This window comes from Gadus macrocephalus, chromosome 20 (genome assembly GCF_031168955.1).
Source record: "Gadus macrocephalus chromosome 20, ASM3116895v1".
Taxonomy (NCBI): Eukaryota; Metazoa; Chordata; class Actinopteri; order Gadiformes; family Gadidae; genus Gadus; species Gadus macrocephalus.
Window position 1 is genome coordinate 9,942,721 of NC_082401.1, and position 15,834 is coordinate 9,958,554.

The window sequence follows — 15,834 nt, forward strand, 5'->3', positions numbered from 1 at the left end:
GCTTGAAAAAGGATTTAATGATTGCAAACCACTTGATCAGAAGAAGACTGCATTCTATGGCATTTAAAATGCAAAATATATGTGTCCATATCTAACTATTTAATCTTTGTGTTTTGATTGTTAGGGTGTCCTGGAGCCATCCACCCGTAACATCTCGCCTGTGGTGTCAAACGGAGACAAAGGTGAGTGTCAATCATTCACCGTTATGTCAGGAGCTTGCAGTGCGTCATGTGACCCATTGTTTTGATTGGCAGAGGACCGCCACCTCAGCACACTGCCCTCCAGCTCCTCCTCCATTCTGCAGTCGCCAGGGGATCTGAGCAATGACACGCTCTACTCCGGGCCCTCCTTCCCAGAGCAGGACTCTGGCAGCATTTCCGAAGGTAGAGACCGATAAACAGGAGATAACAATGTACACAGACACCCATTACACACAGAAGAGTGTTAATGGAGCATTTCACCGGTGGAGGCATGAATATGTATTGAAATTGGGGCCTATATGTAGTCGAATAATAAAATAAAATTCTAAGTTGGTGCCGTCTTGACCGAGAAAAGGCAGAAAGGGACTTTTTGGCGCTTGTGGCTTGAAGACAACAACTCCCACCATGCACCACGATGCACAGCTTCGCTGGCCACTCCCGCTGATCTAGATCAGCGGGTCCCACCCCCTAGTGCTTTTAGTCTTACGAGAATCCTCCCCTCTTACACTTCCTATTTACTACTACGCGTCATATTGTGTCATCTTAAACAGGAAGTGTTGGAGTTCGATACGGATCTCTCCAGTCTCTCCAGAAAATAAGGGAATGATGCACGACCATTCAAAAATATGAGTGGGTTTCTAATGATACAAAGCTTAATGGAAATGGGTGAAGTTTCCATTTAAGGCCACACAAATATACATAGATATATGCATCAGTCTAATTAGAGAATTTTCTCTCTCAAAATTAAAGTTTAAATTCATAACTTCAAGAATCAAGTCCAAAGAACATTTTGAGAAATGGTGGACATTTTGACATTAAAGTTGATATTTTGACGATCTGTTTTGGAATGTTTTTTCGACTTTATTCTCATAATTACAGCTGGCATTCGGATTTTGGATTTGTTTTAATTCTATGTAATGTAATTAAGGCCAGGGCTTTTTCTAAACACTGTGTCCTTGTCAGATGTGTTTGACGGACACCTGCTCGGATCCAACGACAGCCAGGTGAAAGAGAAGTCCACAATGAAAGCCATCCTGGCCACCTTTCTGCCTGGCAACAGCTACAACTCAATCCCTTTTCCTTTGTAAGTCTTTTTTCTTAGTATACAGGGAGCTAGTTGCACTAATTGTATTCTAATGGAAATACCGTTCTTCAAAGTGTAAATGTGGTTTAGGTTTTTCGTTTTTTTCTCCCTTATTCTAGGAAATCTTGCCCCATACAGAATGCTATAGTGAAGACTTGTACTAGATCTCTGTGTTATAACTGTGATTCTAGGTTATACAAATTTAAGGTTAGAAGAGGGTTACAATTTTCCTATTAAATAGGTATCAATAGTAACGCTTAGGTGTTACGTCGATCGTGACATTCAGGTTATGTTTAGGTACAAAGCTGTACAATTTTTTTTTAGTAACAATCATTTGAATCCTCTTAACGTGGTCAATGCAATTGTCTTTTCTTTTTGTAATCAGCGAACCGGACAAGCACTATCTGATGTACGAGCATGAGCGAGTGCCCATCGCCGTGTGTGAGAAAGAGCCCAGCTCCATCATTGCCTTCGCCCTCAGGTGACCTTTCCTATCTTGTTATATTATTCACCCTTCTAATCACCCTCCATGATACATTTCTTAGGTCTTAGGTCTTATTTGACTTGTTTTGTCCCCGCCATGCAGCTGTAAAGAGTACAAGACCGCCCTGGACGACATCTCAAAGATTGCCAAGACAGGATTGGACGATGCCTCCCAGTCCATCAGGTGACACTAACCTCCCCTCTCTGTTCTCTCTGCTCCTCAAGGTTAAGTTAGTTGTTAGTTATTGAGTCTCAGTATAACAAAACAAATGCGTTTCAAAACCCAAAGCACACGACTGTGTCAGGACGCAAAATGTGTTATTTTTTGGCATCCAAAATAGACTTTTCATGAGAATCGAAGGACAAATTACAGGCTGCTACATTCAAGCTCTGGGTCATTTGTGCCTAAATCTTACTAAATCTTTAGTACAAATTATGTATGCCGAAGAGTTCTGTTAAACACATGGTACCAGCTGAGCTCAGAGCTGGCTCGGCTCCCTGACTCTTGGTTTTCCTCAGTGGTGGAGGAGGTGGAGCAGAGAGTCGGTCCAGAAGCAGCCCGGCCAAACCCAACGAGTCAAACCTCTCCCAGCTGGGCCGCAGCAGCCTGGACTCTGAGCCCCTCAGCAGTGCGTTACTCTTCTGTTCAATCTTTGCCCGTTCCACTGATGGATTGAAACACTGTAATACACATGGGGATGGTACCCCATACTTTCAGTGGGCAGTCAGTGACCCCTAGACCAACATGCCGCTTCTACCTTATAATGATCACTATCATCCCTTCCTCTTGACACTCAGAACTGTTTATGTCCCACAGAGGAGGGAGACCTGCTGGACAAGGAGAGGAAGCAGAGCGGGAACCCGCACATTGAACTGCGTGAGTGTTGAACTCCTTGGTCTCCCCTTGAGACCCTGAACCTTCTATGCCCTGGACACCGCCAGCGGTTCTGATTTCATCCTGTCATCGCTGTGATGTCACCACTGTGACGTCATAGCTGCAATGTCACTGCTGCGATGACACCACTGTGACGTTACCGCTGTGACGTCACCGCTGCGACGTCACCGCTGCGACGTCACCGCTGCGACGTCACCGCTGCGACGTCACCGCTGCGACGTCACCGCTGTGACGTCACCGCTGTGACGTCACCGCTGCGACGTCACCGCTGCGACGTCACCGCTGTGACGTCACCACTGCGACGTCATAGCTGCGATGTCACCGCTGCGATGATGACACCACTGTGGCGTCAACGCTGTGATGTCACCGCTGGGACGACACCGCTGTGACGACACCGCTGTGACGACACCGCTGTGACGTCACCGCTGCGAGGTCACCGCTGTGATGTCGTCGCTGCGATGGCACCTCTGTGACGTCACTGCTGTGATGTCGCCGCCGAATCATTCGCCTCATGACTCCCTTAACCCTGACTCCTCTCTTTCCGCCCCTGTGCAGAGTTCTCCGACGCCAACGCCAAGTTCTACTGCCGGATCTACTACGCAGAGGAGTTCCACAAGATGAGGGAGGAGATCATGGAGAGCTCGGAGGACGACTTCGTCCGCTCCCTGTCCCACTGCATCAACTGGCAGGCCCGCGGCGGGAAGTCTGGCGCCGTCTTCTACGCCACGGAGGGTGAATGAGTTCCCACCTTATTTACACCTTTCATCACCTTTATGGTATTTGCCTTACATTGCAGTTAATCAGCTGGGGCTTTTTTACAAAGCGACATACAATGAGCATTCAACAATGAAGATGCAACCCAATTTTTGAATTTATTATTTAAAATGGTTGAGCAAAGGTTTTGAAACTGCCCTATTTTATCACCAGTTGTGATGTTGATTGATCATAAGAAGCACTTTCCAAGTCTTACCTATAGGTAGAAAAGTGAGCGAGAAGAAGGTAGGGTGTTTAATTCACACAACCGTACAAAGCTGATGAATTAACAACCTGAGGAATCCTCGTTTGGACGGAGATTGTGTACATCTAGTACTGTTACGAACCCTTTGAAGATCAACCGTGTGGTGACATGCATCCCTCCTGGGAGTTTCCTCCCCGAATGTTGATGCATAGATCAACTTACCAGTCCACCCAGTGAATTGTTTAAACTGGAAGGCTGATCCATCCCATCATCTGGATGGTATAACTAAAGAACATCACACTGGGTGGTAAAGTAAGTGTGGTTTAAGAAACCTCTATTGTATCAACGGAGTTGTTTTTATGTTCCGTCAAGACGATCGCTTCATCCTGAAGCAGATGCCCAGACTGGAGGTCCAGTCCTTCCTGGACTTCGCTCCTCACTACTTCACCTACATCACCGGAGCTGTGCAACAAAAGGTGTGCTGTTAAAACAATACAAACCTATACACATGATACTTTTCAGATTTTCTGTCCTCAAGGCCAAAGAACCCCCGGTCTTTCTTTCTGCAGCGTCCAACGGCACTCGCCAAGATTCTGGGCGTTTACCGGATCGGCTACAAGAACTCCCAGAACAACACGGAGAAGAAGCTGGACCTACTGGTGATGGAGAACCTCTTCTACGGACGCAAGATGGCACAGGTTAGCCCCAGCGGCAACAATCATGCCAATAGCAGATTTTCATATCCTGCTTGCAAGATAGTATATGAGCATCTGGGGGTATTAGGATATGTCCCTGGGGTTCCTTTCACGTCCGTCCCGGCCCCTACCTGTGATCAAGGTGCTTGATACGTAACTGCTGCTGAATGATCTCAATCACTGAGGCACTTCTCCTGGATCAAGGATTTGAAAAATTTTATCGCAACGCACACACATAATTGTGAAATAAAAAGTTTAACATCCATAAACCCTTAACTTTCCGGTCCCAAGGTGATTAAAAGCTTCTGAGGAAATGACGTAATCTAAACCATATAAATATAAACCCTTAACTTTCTGGTCCAAAGGTGATTTAAAGCTACTGAATGAATGACTAAATATAAACCATATAAGTTAAACCTTTACCTTTGCTGCCCACAGGATATTAACCCTTTATTCTGCATCTCCAATGTGTTTCATACAGCTGACTAAATATGAACTACAAAACTCCAAACCTTATAAACCCTTAACTTTGCTACGCAAGGTTTTTTAAAACAGCTGACTAAGTCTAAACGACCAAACTTCAAACCATATTAACCCTTAGCTTGGCTGCCCAAGGTGTTTTAATACAGCTGACCAAGTCTAAACTACCAACCTCCACATGGTATTAACCCCTGACTTTGGCGCCTCAAGGTGTTCTAATACAGCTGACCCAGTGTAAAGCACAAACCGTGTTAACCCCTGAATGCCGCCCCAAGGTGTTCGACCTGAAGGGGTCCCTGAGGAACCGCAACGTGAAGACGGACTCGGGCAAGGAGAGCTGTGAGGTGGTGCTGCTGGACGAGAACCTGCTGAAGCTGGTGCACGACAACCCGCTGTACATCCGCGCGCACTGTAAGGCCATCCTGCGTGCCGCCATCCACAGCGACGCCTACTTCCTGTCCAGCCACCTCATCATCGACTACTCGCTGCTGGTGGGCCGCGACGACACCACGGACCAGCTGGTGGTGGGGATCATAGGTGAGAGGGGGGAGGGAGGAAGGGCTCCACCAGGGAGCACGCACCCTCAAGCACTTCCAGCGAAGGGTGGGACTCTAGGTTGGGTGAACAGGACGTATATGCCAGGTGACAGTTGGGAGTTCAAAGCTTTTAACTCATCAAGCGTGAATTTAGGTTTCGAAGGGAAGATAGCTGCTTTTTATTTAGATCATCTTGGTTTTAGACGACCATAGCTGGGATCTGATTGGATCTGGAGCGTCCAAAGGGTTAAAGTTGATTTCTAGCTTTTAGCACAGTGTCAAGGTGGAGATACTAAGCGGTCGGCCACAGCCCAGGTTTAGCATCAACGCTAGGTTGGGCTTCAATGCTTAACTCCATTGGGATATATTTAAAACCCTGACCCTGAAAGCTCAAACTGTGTTGACCGGCTTAAAAATTTGGTTTCTATGTTTTAATGTTTTTTATTTACAGATTACATCAGGACGTTTACATGGGACAAGAAGCTGGAGATGGTGGTTAAATCCACAGGGATCCTTGGTGGACAAGGTAAGCTTTTGGTTCTCACCTCATTAATACTTTGAAAAGGGAAGGAAATGTATAAATTGTATTTGTGCAGGTTTGGTTTACAACTTATATTTTCTGTCATCAGACAAGCGCTTACGGTATCCCTGTTGCTAAACATGTAACTAAGAGTGTGTGTGTGTGTGTGTGTGTGTGTGTGTGTGTGTGTGTGTGTGTGTGTGTGTGTGTGTGTGTGTGTGTGTGTGTGTGTGTGTGTGTGTGTGTGTGTGTGTGTGTGTGTGTGTGTGTGTGTGTGCGCGTGCGCGCGTGCGCATCAACAGGTAAGATGCCCACGGTGGTGTCCCCAGAGCTGTACCGCGCCCGGTTCTGCGAGGCCATGGACAAGTACTTCCTCATGGTGCCCGACCACTGGAGCGGCCTGGGCATCAACTGCTAAGGTCCGGGGGACACCTTTTATGCAAGCACCTTTACGACCCCTCCCCATACACACACACACACACACACATACAAAGATATCCATTCCCTGGTCCGACGATGTCAGTGCTCCAATCAGGGGAACCAGACGCACACTGGACGTTATGATGTTTATTCATGTTTTTACGTTGATGGACACTTGAGAGTGGCCAGTATATGCCAACAAGAGAGTGGTCTCCGCATAGCAGTGCCACTGAATTATGCTGTCTAACATTTTAAACTTCAGGGGGTGCGTTGTTACTAGGACCGCCCTCTGGAATCGTCGTGTTTTCGGGTCCTGGGTCGTGTTTTATTAGTGCCATGGGTCCAACTGTTTCCAGAGAGCCCACAGCAAGATAGCACTGGAAACAAGCAACAATGACAAAACAAATCATACAATCTTGTCATGGCTGTAGTTTGGTGAGCAGACTAGTGTAATTTAAAGTTTGTAAATGTACAGAGATTATGCATTAACTATTAAAATGTTATTAACGCTGTAATGCCACAGATCTTATTTTTTTTAATTTCACCTCATGTCGATGTATGTTTTATATGTCCCTATTGCTTTAATTAAACAACAAGTATGGTAACTTACAAAGACCCCTATTTATAACCCATCTAAATAAAGGCAAATGATAGACTGGTTTATAGAAATCTGCGTTATGTTGAAATTCTAACCGTGACTGGTGGTACAAGCCTCCATGTAGACTCTGGCTTTGGTTGTTCTTCTTCATAAGCACGTATGAGTACTTTTAGACCTTATTTTTAATGGCTAGTCAGTGGTTTGGATCAGCCATAATGTTTACATCCAAGAATATGATTTTCCCTGTCCAGACAGGAATAGTATCTTGCCACTAGGTGGTGCTGTAGTTACTATCGGACTGAAATCTTTAAGTTCCTGAACAATGTATTTGTGATTCCAAATGGTCTGTTCTAATTCTATGAATAAAAAAAACATTTTTACCTCTGCTTGGACGTCAGTCTATACAACAATTTGCTCAGGCTCCAACTGTTACCTGGTAGTCGACATTGACATCAACATTTAGAGGAATATTACATTATTTTGTAATATTTATGAAATATAATCTTGAATCTGTTGGTTTTCATGTAGGTAATTTATTTTCAGGCTCTCCATAAGTAGAGGCTTGAATGTGGAGCCGAGCCTCCGTCCCTCCGGCATCTCCTGCCTGACGTGCCCGCTCGCAAGGCTGCCGTTGCGGGGCTTAACGGAGGGGGTCTAATCCCCTCTATGCTGAGGCCATGGTGGGTGCTCAGGGGCTCCTCGGTAGCCTGTGGGACCCCAAGAAAAGCTTCTGTCTGGAGCCGGAGAGGGCTGAAAGCCTCTGGTACGGCTCACATGACCTCTGTGGCTCCTCTCCTGAGTCTGACGGAGAGAAGCCATGAACAGACAGGTCAACACTAGAAATTAGAAAACAGATAGCTATGACAGGGGGACGTTATCGTACCTAAGAACAGGGATTTATGTAGACTTTCCTTAACCTGGGGGGACCAGGAGGGGAGTGGGGAGCCAGCAGGAATGTCTGGTTTGGAGTGAAGCAGGGCTTTTGACTATCCTGTGTAGAATACCAAGAAGGCAACCACAACAGACTACGGCATTCCTGCTTTTCACTTCTTAACTTATTGCCAGCTACAGATGTCAGAGCTCTGGCCTACTGCTCTTTTCCATGTCAAACAGGAAAAAGGGCTTACAATGAGGTAGACTTGCTAGACATAGTGATTACCTCTGACTTCAGCTGGAACAAGATTATTCCAAAAATATAGATATTTTTATTATATAGATTTCCAATTTGCATTTTATTTGCCCATATATTTGAATATATTATTGCAAATATTATGGTTCTAGATATAATTCATATAAATATATTATGCCTATTTATTACAAACATACATAGCTGTAATATATGTAATATGTGACAAGAAGGCAATATATATTCCTGATTTCATTAAGATTTGAGAAAAAAAAAAAGTAACAAATAAGTAAAATAATAGCAAACCGCATACAGGTATTACAAATACAACTGATTATTCCCTCATCATGAGTTGACGCAATAGCCAATATCAAATTTCCATTGAAGGCTGCTCATTTTAAATAATGGCCTGTAACAGTAACACATGATTTGTCCACCAGATGGCGTGTCAAGAAAGCCCTCCCTCAATAAAGTTTTCAGAAGAGAGAATTAAAGTTGTATGTGTTACTCCCGGGAAAGCTTACATCTCCACCTCCTCGTGTATAGTCTATAGTCGTCGTATATGTCTTTATTTGCATTTCTCTACCTACGTTAAACCGTGAGCCTCTAAAGAAAACATTTGAGAGCAGAAAGGTGGAGTGTACCTTAACGGGTTTCAGAGTAAAGGTGCGTCGGAGCGACCATCACGCAGGTAGGCCACCAGACTGCAGTGTGTTGTACCGGTGTTGTCTCGACCGATTGGCTCCATGGCCCTGTTGCAGACTAATTCTACATTAATAATTAATAATTTCAACTATGTTGTCCAAATGTCAATGTTCGGATTTGCTATCAGCCTGATTCGTGGTCTCATACTGTCTTCCTCTGCTCTGGTTGGTGTAGCCCGTACGGTTGAGCATCGGTTAATCGATTGGATTGGCACCCTCAACTCCAGCGTTTGATGACTATTATCTCCAAGAGGTTTCTGTGATGGAGTGGCGCGAGCAGTCTGCGGTTAGCTGTGAGGAGGCTTATTTGGAGGCGCAGAGATGGGTTGAGGTAAGACCTGCTGACCCTTGTATCAAAACCCCAACACACACACTTCATAAAAGGTTTGTTTTAACACCTGATCGGCGATCAGTGTACGCGGCTATTTGAAACGTGTGTGACTTCTGTTTGTGTCTGTCTGTCTGTCTGTCTGTCTGTCTGTCTGTCTGTCTGTCTGTCTGTCTGTCTGTCTGTCTGTCTGTGTAAATTGTCATTTTTACACGGTTGTAGTAGGCTACCGCTCATGCACCGCTACTTTCTGGTTTAATCATATATCTTCATCGTCAATTATCTCCGTTACAATTGGACATATAGCGAAATTGCATTTTCTCAATACATGATTGAGATTTTAATATTTATATTCGACTTATTATTATTTGTCTACTTTTTATTCATTGAATAAATGTATTCCAATGTGATTGTCCTCTTCGGTCATCCTCGGTTTCGGTATATCTGCTCCAACTCCCTTAAATGTATCTGACTTTAAGGGCATTTTCTTCCAATGTCAATAATTTCAGGTCATTGTCAAAGTGCAAGCATTCAGTTGTAATGATAAAGGAGATGAGTTATTAAATATTGACGAAGGCTTATCTCATTTATTACATTTAGGATCATTTATCACCTTCATGTTCCAAAACAGATCAGATAGGTCATGGGGCATGTTTTAATTTACCAAAAATTAAACTTATTATGTTATCATGATATTATGTTACTTTCTATTAAACCTCCTTAGCAGTCACTCTCTCTCTCTCTCTCTCTCTCTCTCTCTCTCTCTCTCTCTCTCTCTCTCTCTCTCTCTCTCTCTCTCTCTCTCTCTCTCTCTCTCTCTCTCTCTCTCTCTCTCTCTCTCTCTCGCTCCAACACTCACTAGCTATAGGTACTTGGCCCCCTCCTCCTTGGGAATTATCTCTCCCCGCCAGCGAGGGGCATTGGTGAGGCTAGCTGGTGTGTCGGCTCTAACTGAACAAATATTGTTCTTATTTTGTGAGGGGTGAATCTGAATGCTTTGGATGTGACATCAGCGTCTCGCACACTGCCCCATTGTGGTGGCTTGGCTCGCAAACGTGGTTGGGGTTTCGTCTACGTCAGAAGGATGGGGGAATCGAGGGTACACAGCAGGAGTCAGGGTTTGGTAAAGGAGTAAAATAGCCAGGGGCACTCCAATTCTGCACGTAAAGTGGAGGTAATAATATAGCCTACCTCAAGAAGACGTTCAACATCAGTTTTGATCAAGCATTGAGTATTTGTAAAATATTTATTAATACAATTATTCAATTTCGACATGTTCTTGTTATAATAATAACAAGATGCATAAAGCATCTGTACATGATATTAAAGATTACAATATCATTTACAATAAAATAAAATCATGACCTTGAACGCCTATCGGTAAGCTTTGGCAATAAGAGAACATCAAAGTGATCACATGTATCATTAATGGCGTGTTATTTGATAGAGATCAAATAAGTGTTGATCTCTATCTGTTGTCCCAATGCTACCCCTCTTGTTGCTGGTGGACTTAAAATGAAAAGATTAGATGAACTGGCATAATAGATAGTTAGCTACAGAGCCCTCTTTTGAAAACCCTGTCATCAACATGTTGTTACATTTGATTGTCGTCATATAAACTAGGATAATGGCTCTACAATGTATTGGGAATGGAAATGAGATTACCGGTTATTGGCATGAATACGATATCCTTTTCTGTCTGGGCGTTTACTTCACAGAAAGCCCCTCAGTAAACGTCTAGACAAGTGTGTATACGCAGGGTTAATGGTGTCGAAGTACAGAAGGTCGCTTATTTCAACACTTTTAATGCAATACTGGCTTCTGAGGCGGTCGGTAGCAGCACTCTCTCTTCAAAGGCCGCGTGTCATGATGTCCATGGGGTCTGCCATTGAATCCCTGAATGATTAACCGGCTGCCAGGCCTGCACACACTTCACCCTGGGGCGTGCGTGCGTGTGTGTGTGTGTGTGTAGCTTAAGGTGTTCAAAAAAATAAACGACACTAAACAGTCTGGAGTTCGTCACATGGACACATTCCTTCGTTAAACTCCATGACTGTGAACCATAGTCTGGCTGGCCAGAACCCCCCCCCTTCCACTCAGTGCTGGCTGGCTGGTGGTTGGTCGGTTGGCTGGCTGGCTGGTCAGTCGGTTGTCAGGTCAGCAGCACATACTGCCACAGGGCCCAGGGTCCACTAATGAGGTTCCTTGTCGATTGAATGGGGAAGGCTATAGGGCTTTGCTAGAGGTCTTTATGACAAACACTTACAAGTTGTCGTGAGCACGACTTCATTTTGAAATCAGATGGAAAGATGTGCAGATTGGTGGTCTACTCTGTAGGCAGTTTGTGAAGTGAAATATCTTCATGCACCTGTGATTGAAGTTTAATTGGCGCACACTAAACAGATATATTGGCGGGGGCGATAATTCCTAATAATAATAATTCCTGCTGAAACAACCCTTGTTTCATTGCTGTTTGAGCGTTATGGCGGCTGGTCAGCACGCTAGGATACGTTTCAAAGTCCTGAAACAATGAGGGCCTGAGCTGTAACTTTGTTGTGTCACATTGTCCAGCATTCCCTTTTGTGAAAAGCTGACACGGGCAATCAACCTTATATGACTCTATAAACCTTGGATTAGAGAATAAAAGAGGTAATAATATTCTTGATTTATATGTTTATTGTGGAATAGAATAATAAAAAGAACAGTCTTAAATATAATATCCTATCTAATCTGTTTAATCTGTTTGTTTATGCTCCTTTTCTCGAATAGTTGTGAACACATTCTCATGCAGGTTCTCTTTGGTGTGCGAGTAAATCACAAACAACCTTTTCTCTTTTCACAAATTCTTCAACATTTTTGTTCGTTTTTATTTGTTCATTCGTTGGTCATTCGCCATTCAACCTCGACCTCTCACCCGCGAGGGACGTTCTCTGATTGGCCCTCGCCTCGACCGAAGACCAATTACGTCACACCACTGGCTGCGTTGTGTTTGTTGAATGTTTTGGCTAGCGATCGATGACCAGTCAGCTGCGACGCATGCATTCGGGCCCACCCATGTGAAGCAGACCCTCGCATCATGGGAGCTGTTTACCAACACCACCACCACGCACACACACACACACTTAAGAACTGTGTGTCTGGCTCCGTGCTGTGTGTGTCTAACTGGTAGAATTTCTGCCAAATGACCTACCATCTGGACCAGTTTGGAGGATGGGGGGGGGGGGGGAGGGTATCCCCCTGATTCCAGCAACCAGTGCAGGAGGGAATGGGAGAGGAAGCATTTCAAGGGGGACAATTAGTGATGCGATGCATTCCCCACGTCCAAACAAACCTGGCACGCAGGGCTACCTCATTTCACTGCGTGAATACACAATGGATGCAGTCAGAGGGAGCCCCTGTCCCCACCCCACGACCACCACTGGGTCTGGCACCCCACCCACCACCCCCCAGCCAGTCTCTCTCTCTCTCTCTCTCTCTCTCTCTCTCTCTCTTTCTCTTTCTCTTTCTCTTTCTCTCTCTCTCTCTCTCTCTCTCTCTCTCTCTCTCTCTCTCTCTCTCGCTCACTTAGGCTCTCTCGACCTTCCACTTCTCCCCCTTCTCCCCTGTCTCTGCCTTACACGAGTTACGTTTATATTTGTGTCTTTAAAATTGTCTCAGGTAGATTCAGTTTGACCTCCACAATGTGTTGAATCACACACAATCATGAGGATGATGACGTGACGAAGGTCGTCCTGGGGTTGGTTCCCGCGGCGTCTCCCTCCGCACCTCAAAGACTCCAGGAAGTCCCAGTCACATTCTCCAGAGGGTGGGGTAGGTCCTGTCACACCAGGGTCTGTTTTTTCCTGCCTTTCTTTTGCCTGTCTGAAGCTCCACCCCTCCACCACCTTCCTCCTCCACCCACCTCCATGCCAGGTCCGAGTCTGGCGGCGTGCAGGTTGGAGCAGGGTGGTTGTGGTGGTTGTAGCAGCTTATGAGAGAGAGAGGGGGGTAATCTGACATGGCAGGTTTAACAGGGGAAAGGGAGGGCAAGGTGAGGCTTGATCGACGGAGAATTAATACTTCTAATGACGACGAGAGAGAGAGATAGTGTGTGTGAGGCAAACTATACACACTGAGAGGGAGAGAGCTATGCAGATAGAGTGAGAGAGCGGGGTTTCCATGTACATCCAGAGATATATATGTACACAGATATCTATATATATGGAGAGAGAGCGAGCGAGAGCGAGAGCGAGAGAGAGAGAGAGAGAGAGAGAGAGAGAGAGAGAGAGAGAGAGAGAGAGACCAGTGTTTCTGCCAGGGGGAATGAGGGCAGTGCCAGGGAGAGAGTAGTTTGAAGCACTCTAATCACTTGCATTGCAGGATATTTTCAGCCCCTTCTTTCGGTACAAATGAGTCATGAGTTCATCCCTAGTTTATAATGATGGATATACCGTTAATGCCTACTGTAAAACACAAGGGTCACGCCTGACTTGTACTAAAGCATTATGCTGAAAGGCTGGTCACACAAAGGTTGTAAATTTCATTTAGAATTTGTTTTTTATTACGTTTTCCAAGGATGTTTTCCAGGGACTGAGCGCAACGTCTAACAGTTTCGGCTGGTTTATGTATACTCAGGAAAGTATATAACGTGACAGAACAGTAGGGGTCAGTATTTCAAATGGCAGGCACACAGCAAAACATCAATCTATCAGAGCACTTTCTTTATCTGTCTCTCTCTCACTGTGTGTGTGTGTGTGTGTGTGTGTGTGTGTGTGTGTGTGTGTGTGTGTGTGTGTGTGTGTGTGTGTGTGTGTGTGTGTGTGTGTGTGTGTGTGTGTGTGTGTGTGTGTGTGTGTTAGTGTCTCTCCCTCTCTGCATTTCAAACTGTCTCACTGTATCTCTCTCTCTGTTTGTATGTATGTGTGTGTGTGTGTGTGTGTGTGTGTGTGTGTGTGGTGTGTGTGTGTGTGTGTGTGTGTGTGTGTGTGTGTGTGTGTGTGTGTGTGTGTGTGTGTGTGTGTGTGTGTGTGTGTGTGTGTGTATGTGTCTACATCCATGTGTGTGTGTATACGTCTGTGCATGTCTGTTTTTAGTGCCTGGCCCTAGATTATCATTTCGTCAATGAGGGTGAAAGAAGGCCAAAACACTTGCTCTATTTCTTAAGCAGAACAAACATTTCCTTACAATGCCAGAGATCACGTGGGAGATTGTCTCTAACTAAAATATCAGTCACCCGAGCTGTCTTTACAAAGTTACAAAGCAACGATCAAACCACAGGCCTTTTATACGCTTACAACGCTTGGCATTCAGTGTGGACTAACCAACAATTTAAAAAATGCATCTGAATCATCGAATACATTGTCATTTAATTCCCTCGGAATGCAAAGCATGGTACTTCAGCCCTTATTTCAGACAGTTTCCCTGGGTGTGTTCCAAGGGTGGAACAAGAGCTTGTTTTTGAAGTAATGATAATCATGCGTTCCTTCACGTCCATCTGACCGGTTCCCACAACCTTTATTGAGGCATTGACACCGCTGTCCTCCTGGGATAAAGCATGAAAGGAGAGAAAGAAAGGAGAGCAGACAAAAAAAACGCGAACTGATCAATTTGTTTTTACGCTGACCTGTTTGACTGGTTCTCAGTGTGTGTGTGTGTGTGTGTGTGTGCACAAGTGTGTGCGAGTGTTTCTGAAAGAAAGAGAGATGGAGCGACACACAGAGAGACTATATTTTTTGTATCCCTCCAAAGCATGTTCGATGTTTATTTTCTTTGTCTCTGTGTTTCTATGCACTCGGTGGTCATGGTTTTCATAGTCATACTGTGATATTTATAACACAGACGATACACTCGGCACTGACAAAGAGGCACACTGCTCGCAGAGGCTAGAGGCTATTAATAACCAAACCATGATCCACGATCAAAGAATGATTAAATAAAGGTGCAGAGGTTATGATTCACCTTAGGATGTGTGATTCATAGGAGTCGTAATCTCGACGTGATCCCAAAGTAGTTAGTTACACAAAGTTGCCCTTCGTCACGTTGACCATGGGCGCATCTGCAGTGGAAAGCAATTGTGCGCCTTGTCATTGTGTAACAAAAAAATGAGCGCAATCGCATATTGTTTTTTCTTCTTCCTATTGTCGTTAATCACACAGGGCGCTCTGCCTAATGTGGGGATGCAGGTTATGGTGCAGGCAGAGGAAACCTGACGGCACGGAGAAGCAGGAAGCGTGGTTGAGGGAGTGGTGATTACCATGAGTTTCACTTCCTTTAACCATTTCACACCTTTGTTAAAGAACCTACCTTGAAACTCCACTCCGTCCACCACCACCACTATCAACCTCCTCACCACCATCCCCACCACCACCACCACCCCTACCCCTAACACCCAGCCCCCACACCAACGCCACCATCACCACCACCACCACCCCTACCCCTAACACCCAGCCCCCACACCAACGCCACCACCACCACCACCACCACCCCTACCCCTAAAACCCAGCCCCCACACCAACGCCACCATCACCACCACCACCACCCCTACCCCTAAAACCCAGCCCCCACACCAACGCCACCACCACCACCACCACCACCCCTACCCCTAAAACCCAGCCCCCACACCAACGCCACCACCACCACCACCACCACCCCTACCCCTAAAACCCAGCCCCCACACCAACGCCACCACCACCACCACCACCACCCCTACCCCTAAAACCCAGCCCCCACACCCACACCAACACCACCGACACCACCAGCACCACTACCACCAACACCAGCACCACCCCCCCAGCTTATTTCTTGTGTGTGTATGTGTTTACGTGTGTG

At 45.5% G+C, this 15,834-nt stretch overlaps 2 protein-coding genes across 13 annotated transcripts in view; both read left to right on the top strand.

The window, feature by feature from the left end:
- pikfyve (phosphoinositide kinase, FYVE finger containing) overlaps positions 1–6,926 on the top strand; it is a 30,581-nt gene extending 23,655 nt beyond the window's left edge. For all 7 annotated transcript variants that reach the window (XM_060040843.1, XM_060040846.1, XM_060040847.1 and 4 more), the window contains 13 exons: positions 125–182; positions 255–383; positions 1,164–1,284; positions 1,670–1,765; positions 1,871–1,951; positions 2,287–2,396; positions 2,585–2,644; positions 3,218–3,394; positions 3,993–4,096; positions 4,190–4,318; positions 5,071–5,332; positions 5,783–5,857; positions 6,154–6,926. In XM_060040843.1, coding sequence (XP_059896826.1) covers positions 125–182; positions 255–383; positions 1,164–1,284; positions 1,670–1,765; positions 1,871–1,951; positions 2,287–2,396; positions 2,585–2,644; positions 3,218–3,394; positions 3,993–4,096; positions 4,190–4,318; positions 5,071–5,332; positions 5,783–5,857; positions 6,154–6,269 — 1,518 coding nt within the window. In that variant the 3' untranslated portion in view covers positions 6,270–6,926. The remainder of the gene's footprint in view (positions 1–124; positions 183–254; positions 384–1,163; positions 1,285–1,669; positions 1,766–1,870; positions 1,952–2,286; positions 2,397–2,584; positions 2,645–3,217; positions 3,395–3,992; positions 4,097–4,189; positions 4,319–5,070; positions 5,333–5,782; positions 5,858–6,153) is intronic.
- Positions 6,927–8,487: 1,561 nt separating this feature from the next.
- The window catches only part of lmo7a (LIM domain 7a), a 49,144-nt gene continuing 41,797 nt past the window's right edge, over positions 8,488–15,834 (top strand). For 3 of the 6 annotated variants that reach the window (XM_060040713.1, XM_060040717.1, XM_060040715.1), the window contains exons 1-2: positions 8,488–8,686; positions 8,875–9,030. In XM_060040713.1, coding sequence (XP_059896696.1) covers positions 8,962–9,030 — 69 coding nt within the window. In that variant the 5' untranslated portion in view covers positions 8,488–8,686; positions 8,875–8,961. Of the gene's footprint in view, positions 8,687–8,788; positions 9,031–15,834 lie in introns of those variants that run through there. The other 3 variants (XM_060040716.1, XM_060040718.1, XM_060040714.1) reach the window with 2 other exon arrangements.